Source organism: Olea europaea, chromosome 12 (genome assembly GCF_002742605.1).
Source record: "Olea europaea var. sylvestris chromosome 12, O_europaea_v1, whole genome shotgun sequence".
Taxonomy (NCBI): Eukaryota; Viridiplantae; Streptophyta; class Magnoliopsida; order Lamiales; family Oleaceae; genus Olea; species Olea europaea.
In genome coordinates, this window is record NC_036248.1 from 8,732,206 (window position 1) to 8,741,448 (window position 9,243).

The 9,243-nt window shown below is 37.5% G+C and overlaps 1 protein-coding gene across 1 annotated transcript; it reads right to left on the reverse strand.

Moving 5' to 3' along the window:
• Positions 1-222: 222 nt before the first annotated feature.
• Positions 223-7,381, reverse strand: LOC111406543 (polyadenylate-binding protein 1-like). The gene is made up of 5 exons (XM_023035950.1): positions 7,325-7,381; positions 6,588-6,665; positions 786-977; positions 570-694; positions 223-268 (listed from the first exon to the last, which is right to left on the reverse strand). Exons 1-5 carry the CDS (start codon positions 7,379-7,381, stop codon positions 223-225), a joined length of 498 nt encoding a protein of 165 aa, XP_022891718.1.
• Between the last annotated feature and the right edge of the window lie 1,862 nt (positions 7,382-9,243).

Genomic DNA, 9,243 nt, shown 5'->3' on the forward strand with positions numbered 1-9,243 from the left:
ATTTGGTGCCATCTTGATCCCCACTCGTACGCTTAATAGCACAACAACATGCCGAAATAAAGTTGCAAAATTTAATAATCTAATTTATGGCTTTTCGGAATGCATGTAATGGTACAAGTTATCGCCAAAATAATCCCTAAAATAACAAATATGGAGGAACGAGGGTTTCATAATCGACCATCCAATATCTATAGAACACCAACAGACGACAATCAAGATACATCAATATGGCCTGTAGCGCACAGGACGTCTAAACCTTGGAACCCTCCTACATATGAGAGAGTTGAAATCACAATCTTTAATTAAACCACAAATTTAAGAAATCTTAATCCAATGGTACAATTTTATTCCAAGTAAAGAACTAAGAAATTTTTGCCCCTGAAAAAATTAGGGTAAACAGATATCTTCGCTAATCTAAGTAACAGAAAGATTCTTATTTATCTATGCAAAATACCATAATTATTTAGTATCAAAAGCTTCAAGCCCAAGCCTCAACGTGAAAAAGAGTGCATTTTCTCATCATTTCTTTGTTATGGGTGAAAGCCAAAAAACTAAACCCTAGTATTTACCCATAACCATAGGGAGGGTACATAGGAGGACCAGGCATGAACGACCTTCTTGATCCATAATAAGGGTTCGGACATCTTCCTCGATATTGTTTCATCCCAGGAACATTAGTCCTCTTAGCAGATACCTGTCCAAATTCCAAAATCCATCAAAATCGTTGTTGCAGATATATATGACTATCACGTTTTAAGCTTTTGGATCAATATAAGTTCACAAACCTTCAGCTGACGGCCATGCAACTCAGATTCATTCAGAAGTAAAGCATTCTGCACCGCCTTAGTTTCAACAAACTCGACGTAAGCAAAACCTTTCGGCTGGACGAACTTATCAGTCAAAATAGTCACCCTATATACCGTACCACATGATTGAAAATGCTGTTGCACCTCCTCAGGTGTGCAGCCATAGTCCACCTGAATTTTGAAAGAGCAATTGGTAATGCGATTAATCAATCGGGTCAATCCAAACCAAAACACATCATACATACTTGTGTACACTCCACATGCATACTAGCTTCTAAAAGGAATTTAGTTAAATTAAGGAAAAATATCTATTTAAGAGGCAGAGTAAGCACTTAACCTGGCATATTGATTTTGCATACAAGATTACATAGAGATCTCATCCATTTTTAATTTCTCTCAAACTTTACACCTTCCGAAAATATATTGGTTCTGGCTTACAAAAGTTGGATCATGGCTGATATGTAGAAACATCAGGTATTGGCTATATTTTGATGGGTTGGACATCAATGAACTCCAAAATTTTCGAGGAAAAAACAAACAAACAGCTGCTTGGAGATATATGAGAGAGCAAAGGTTTTTGATTTTTTCTTGGGCTTCTACATCTAAGGACTTTAAGGACCTCCCTTTATCTTTTGACTCAATTTCAGATAAAAAGAAATGTAAAGAATAGGACTTTTGCAATACATTCCAAGTATCTTTAATATTCATCACTCTGGAAAAGAAATTACTCCCGAGCGTGAAGCCATTTTGGATCCACCACCATGTATGTTCTTGGCTGGAAGAATGTGTCACACTCTAGATATTGTTTTCAACTTGTTATTTCTTCTATTTTAGGGCAAATTTCAGTAACCTCCCTTGAGGTATACGACAAATACAAATACACCCCTCTTGTTTAAAATGTTAGAGACAGCCTTTGAGATTTATGTTGAGTAACTGTTGGGTTTTTGATACCCAATAAATCCCGGGCTATGATGTTAACATGAGTTAATATTATTTCATAAGTATAGGCCGATGAATGAAATAAGTCCAACAACCAAATCCATGAGCTATGCCCGACCCAATTGTATTCCTTATGGATGACTTGAATCTTGGCTTGTTTACCCCTTTAATGGCCCAACTTAAAGCCTAACCCTAGACTATATATTTGGCTATAACCCTAGGCACTTTTATATGGTATTTTGTATGATTTTGAGAGAAGAAATAGTGAATCCCAGTTGCCCCCTTTTTGTGTGAGAAAAAGGTATCCAGAAGTGTCTAAAACGCTTATATAACGTGTGCAATTGGTGGTTCTTTGATAGTATACCTTTGTGGTGTCCTCTCCTAACCTTTGTGGCCATAAATCATCATCATTTCTTATCCTATGTGGGTAAGATTGCATAGCAACCAAGGTGAATCAATTGGTTGTGGTTTGGAGCCATTTGGACTGGCTGTTGGTTGAGAAAGGCGCGTTGGACTGAGTCTGGAAACCACCGTTTGAAGATCCTTTTGAGAGAGTTTCTGCAACAATTGGAATCAGAGTTTCAAGGTAAAGGTTTTGGCTTGTGAAATCTACCAGGAATCGTCCAGAAAATCGACAGAAACACAGCAGAAATCAAATCGAAGAAGCTGTCCAAAAAACTGTTAAAATAAGTCTCCGTCTTTCACGTTTTCTGATCAATCCAGAAGGGGTTTGGGAAAATGGAGACCACTGGTGTGACATGCAGGAGGAGGCGAAACCTATAGGTCAGCGCATGTTAGTCGACGGAGGCGCGTGAGGCCGACGCTCATAGGAAAGGAGCCGCGCGTGAGGGCGTGTGGAGCGTTGTTTGGTGACGGTCTCTTCAGGAAGTTTGTTCCTCATATTATTTCTGACATTTTTCATGTTGAAAGTTTTCTGTTTCAGGGTATGCAGTAGAATCTAGATAGCGTTGTTCTTTGGGCGTTTAGGACTCGATCGTGATTTTTTGGTTGCTACAGTTTTCAGAAACTTTAGGACGAATAGTGGTGGTCCTAAAGTGATAAATTCACAACTCTCGTAATTTACGAACTCAGATAGAGCCGCTCTGGTATATTGGCTTAACTTAGTTTAAATTTCAGCATTAGCAGATCATTGTGTGGGGTGATCGTTAGGATTGGGGGTTGTCATTGCTTGTGCTAGAAAATTTAGGAATTGTTTGCTCTATTTTTGAAGTGTTGAGTTTTGATTGCAAGTTGGTAGTTGATTTTGTGCTTTACCCGTCATATAGTCATTGTGCGAGACTTGTTGCGCGAAAATTCAAACTTTTGTTTAGATACCTTCGTGTTGCATTGATTTTCCTATTAGAACACCTGGACTTGACCCGTTCGAACATTCCCTTGATCTAAAATCGTGAATCTTACGAAATCCTGGTAATTTAGAACGGTGTATATTGCGGCCGTATGATAACTTTGTGTGACCTATATGTGCTTTTGGTTGTTCTAGTTTTTTTAAAAATGTCTACATGCTTTGAAGTTGGAATTTTTAATGGAAAAGGAGATTTTTCAATTTGGCAACAAAAGATGAAGGGTATTTTGGTCCAACAAAAAGTTTCAAAGACCATAAATGACAAATTTCCTGCAAATTTAACAGAAGTACAAAAAGAAGAGTATGATGAACTTGCATATACTTCAATTATTTTATACCTGTCTGATACTGTTTTGAGAAAAGTAGGAAAACTGGATTCTACAAAACAACTTTGAGAAAAGTTGGAGGACTCGTATTTGCTCAAGTCAACTCCTAATGAATTGTACTTGCTTGAATGATTTTTCAGCTTTAAAATGGATCATTCAAAGGATCTTGATGATAATCTAGATATCTTTAACAAATTAGTTCAAGACATCTTTAATTATGATGAAGAGGTATCTGAAACGTATAAGGCTATTATCCTACTTAATTCCATACCTGATTCATATAGGGAAGTTAAGAATGCAATTAAGTACAGTAGGGACACCTTAACACCTGAGATTGTTATAGACTCACTTAAAAGTAAGGAGATGGAGATTAAGGCTGAAAAAGAGGATAAGAGGAGTGGCGAGTTACATATGATGAGGAGTAGGATGAAGTTTAAGCAAATGAATTTGGATAGAATTCAAAACGATAGTGATTCGAGTAGTAACTTGAGTGATGAGGGTAGTAAGAAGAAAGGCAAGGGACGAGAGAAGCCTAGTGGTAGAAGGTGTTACAGTTGTGGTAAGTCTGGACACTTTATTAAGGACTGTCCCAAGAAGAAAGATAAGCTAAAGGGTAAGATGAGAGGTGAGACGAATTTGGTTGAGGGGTCGAGTTATGACCCCAGTGAGGTTTATTAAGTGTAAACCTAGTCACTGCATATGCATCTGTGTGTGATTGTCTAAATTTTATTGCATGATTATCTGCTACTTTTCAATGTGTTTGATATGTGTTTTTGCATGAATTTGAGACATTAGGATTACTTGGTGTAATTGCTTGCATGCATAATGGGTTAGGGTGCATTAGCAGTATGTTGTGTGTCTTTTGGTGAGGTGGAGTATAGATGTCTAGGGATACATGATGGTTTGTACCGGGGATGTGGAGTGTGACATTTGGATCACGAGTGGAGATGTGATCAAATGTCTAGAATCCTTTATTCTATCACTTCTGTTAGGTGGAGACCCATTATCCACATAGGTTGGGAAAAGTGATGTGGAGATAGAGGATTATCCCGTGGACTTAGGATCTATTGCGACTTACCAGTTAGACATGAGTTGTACCAGTTAGACATGAGTTGAGTGATCTGTCTAGTGGGCTTGGTGGGCGATGAGAAGAGATATGTGTTCTCGAGGTGTGAGCAACACGGAATGGGATATGATAAGTGTGGTGAGATCTTTTCTTAGGGTCATTTATGCATGTGTTGCATATGTGGTTGACCGTGATTTGATTGATTTGGTGTTAATCTATGGTTCTATATGAATGTGTTTCTGAAAAGATCCATGTGTGTTATCCTATAATATATCGTCATCGCATGTGTATTTGCTCTTGATTGTTTGCTGTTAAATATTTGCTTCTACTTGAGTGTTTATGACCTTAGCCTCAGTGAGTACATGGAGCATGTATGGTATGTGTTTCAAATTGGAAACACGAGGTAAGGTCTGTGATCCAATTTTATTGGATACCTTAATTATGCAAGTGTTAACTGCGTGTTTTGATTGCTTGCAGATTTATTGGGCATCAAGGTTGAGATTTGTTGGGTTTTTGATACCCAATAAATCCCGGGTTATGATGTTAACATGGGTTAATTTTATTTCATAGGCATAGGCTGATGAATGAAATAAGTCCAACAATCAAGTCCATGAGCTACAGCCGGCCCAATTGTATTCCTTATGGATGGCTTGAATCTTGGCCCGTTTACCCCTTTAATGGCCCAACTTAAAGCCTAACCCTAGAGTATATATTTGGCTATAACCCTAACCACTTTCATATGATGTTTTGTATGATTTTGAGAGAAGAAATAGTGAATCCCGGCTGCCCCTTTTTGTGTGAGAAAAAGGTGTTCAGAAGTGTTTAGAACGCTTGTATAACGTGTGCAATTGAAGGTTCTTTCATAGTGTACCTTTGTGGTGTCTTCTCCTAGCCTTTGTGGCCATAAATCATCATCCTTTCTTTTCTTATGTGGGTAAGATTGCATAGAAACTAAGGTGAATCAATTGGTTGTGGTTTGGAGCCGATTTGACTGGTTGTTGGTTGAGAAAGGTGCGTTGGACTGAGCCTGAAAAACCACCGTTTGAAGATCTTTTTGAGAGAGCTTCCGCAACAGTAACATTTTAGGAAAAAGCCTCCTGCACGGGCCCTTTGCATGGGGTCTGTATAGGGGCTCTCACATGGGGATGGACCCCACATGTGGACCCCATGTGTGGGGTGTCCCCATGTGTGTGCACCTGTATAGGCTCTGTGCAAAAGAGCTTGTGCAGGTAGCATATCCGAACATTTTATTCCTCCTTTCACTATTTCTATGCATTTTTAAGGGAATGAACTGTCAAGCACCAAAAATACTCCTCACAACATTAGTTCAATTTTAAAGCTCCCCCCCCCCTTCTAAATTTAATTTTTAAAATTCTTTTGGAATGTTGACAATAGTATCTTGTATTAACAATTTATAGCTCCAATCACATTAATTTAATGTAAATTAATTATCTTCTCATTTACAATACATTCATAAGATTTACTAATACAGAAGACCACGTACAAGAACACTTTTAATAAATGAAGGTATAATTACATAAAAAATATAAAATTTATTTTTCAATTTAAAAATTCCAATATTGTTTGGTTTCGAGTCGTAGATAAGGGAGTGTATTCTTAATTTTGAAAACTGAATAGGTAGAACTGTATTTGTCATATACTTAGGGGAGGCTTCTGAAATTTATCCTATATTTTAAGAGGTATCTTTCACGTCATTAAAAATAAGATTGTTTGTTAAAAATATATATTTAAAATTGACTACTAACAATTAGTAGTTCAACACTAAAATATAAATGTTTCCACAGTAGGATTTTAGAAAGTTCTTGTCTATCTCTGAATGAAGGAAAAATGAGAAAAGATCAATTCATGGATAAAGGAAGCCAAAGTAAACAATTTGATAAAAGGTATCCCATTTCCAAATCAATAGAATTAGAGAACTATTTATTGGGCCTGATCTTAAAACGTTGGGACTGTCTAATTAACAAAGAGTTGACAACAAGCATGCTTATTCTTGAAACTAACGCAACATAAATTGCAATGACAAGGAATAAAATTAACAGAATTAAGAAGGGCATTCAGAAACTCACATTACCAATATATATTGAACGGGAATCCAACTCCTTCTTTTCTGCCTGAGTCGTAGAGGCATCAGTTAAGTCTTCTAACTGTTGAAATTGGTTTCCAAATTAACATGAAAGATCGGAAATTGGTTAAGTAAAAATTGAAATCGAAAAGTGTGACTAATGTGTCAATTTCGGCCGAATATTCGGACTTGATCCAATGGCCAAATTATAAAAGTAAAAGGGCTAACTTGTTCTACTCGTCGAGTAGATGATCGTAGTATATTTGAACATTAGAAACCAATTCCGGGTGAATGAGAAATTGAGGTCCAAAGATTGGAGGAAAATACAGTGGAAAAGGGCTAAAATACAATGTCGCTCGATGTTCGCTCGAGCGAAATTCGAGCGAAAAGTGAGCGAAGTATGTTCTGCTCTGATTTTTGAAGCGCTGCTCGAGCGAAAAGCTAGCGAAGATGGAATGTTACAACTATTCGAAAGATTGCACGATTTGGCCCACACAACTTCATCTACACCGCTTCTTCCTCTATAAATAGGACCCTTTGGACGTCCTTAAGGGTACACCAACTTATATTTTGCATTGAGCATTCTTCTTCTCTTATAAAATCTCTCTCTCTCTCTCTCTTGCATAAAATCCCTTGGGGAAAATTTCGTCGGTTTGTCAGTTCTTGTGGTGTGAAGTGCTGCTACTACAAGATTAAACATCCGTTGTATCTTGGGAGATAAGTGCCGTCAACCGTGAGCACCATAGCGGGGCAATATTGTCTTAAGGAGAATGTGCCATCACTTGCCTCGGATTTCATTTCTTTTTCTTCTCCTTTTCTTATTTCATTTTGATACCTTGATTTTGTGGGTTTGTACTACACTTTGAAGTTCACATATCGATACGTTGATCACGCTCTTCCAGGTTAAACATTAATTTGTTTTGATACAAAAATCAACAACCATCATACCGCTCACATAAACCCCGGAACCAACAATCTTAAGACACTATTTGTCGGTGGTAGTTTTGGTTTTGTTTTGGTTTGACCCATACTTTGTTCTTCATTTTGGAATAGTCTTTGTGCACTGTTCCTTTCCCATACTTTGCATTGTGATAATCTACTGTTTTTGTAACAAAAATGAGTACTGTAGAGGCTTCAAGTCAAAATGGTACAAATATGGTTACCCCTATGGCTATAGACACTTCAATCACGCATGGTGAAAAACTAGAAAAATTTAGTGGCTGGATTTTAAGAGATGGCAACAAAAAATGTTATTCTATCTCACTACCCTCAATTTGGCAAAGTTTTTAAAAGAGACCGCGCCATCCGTACAAGAGGGAGAAAATAATCGTGAGTCGATTATTGTATTGGATGCATGGAAGCACTCGAACTTTCTATGCAAAAACTACATTTTGAATGGGTTGGACAATATACTATATGGGGTGTATAGTTCTAAAAACTCGGCCAAGGAATTGTTGGATTTTTTGGAAAATAAATACAAGACCAAGGATGTCGGAATCAAGAAGTTCATTGTGGGCAAGTTTTTGGACTACAAAATGGTAGATAACAAAACAGTGATAAGGCAAGTGCAAGAAATTCAAGTCCTCTTGCACGACATACATGCCGAAAAGATGGAACTAAGTGAACCCTTTCAAGTGGCTGCCATCATCGAGAAACTCCCTCCTATGTGGAGAGATTTCAAGAACTATCTCAAGCACAAACGTAAGGAGATGAATTTGGAATTATTGATCGTCCGCTTGAGAATTGACGAAGATAATAGGAAAAATGAAAGGAAACCTATTGACCAATTTGGAGCAAACATTGTTGAAACAGAACAAAGGCCTTTGAACACGAAACGAAAGATCTCAAACGATGCACCGCGTAGAGATAACTCCAAGAAGGCGAAAAAATTCAAAGGGAAATGCTATAATTGTAGAAAGGCCAGACATCGTTCAAATGAATGTCGAGAGCCTAGGAAACTTGCTCAAGCCAACATGATTGAGAAGGACAACCTTTTCGAAGGAATGCAGGAGATGAGTCTATATGTAGTTGTGTCCGAATGCAACATGGTTGGAAACACAAGGGAATGGTAGGTAGATACCGGTGCAACCCGTCATGTGTGTGCTAATAGGGCAATGTTCTCCAACTATCAAGAACAGAAACGGGAACAACTATTCACGGGGAACTCTGCAAGTTCCAAGATTGAAGGACAAGGCAAAGTCACTTTAAAGATGACATTTGGAAAAGAGCTAGTCCTCAACAACGTCCTACATGTGCTGGATATTCGAAAGAATCTTGTGTCCTGATCTCTTCTTAGTAAAAATAGTATCAAACTTGTATTTGTATCCGATAAATTTGTGTTGTCTAAGAATGAGATGTATGTAAGAAAAGGATACATGTGTGATGGAATGTTCAAGATGAACGTTCTAACTGTTGTATCGAAACAAGGCATTATGAATAAAGTAACAAATTATGTTTACTTGCTTGAGTCTTGTTTATAGCATAATTGATTAGGACATGCGAATTATAATTCGTTGCGCAAACTTATGAATCAAAGTTTAATTCTGGCACTTGAAATTGATCCTAATCACAAATGCAAAATATGTGTTGAAGCAAAATTATCTAAAATACCGTTCCATTCAATTCAAAGGAACACGGTGCCTCTAGAATTAATCTATAGT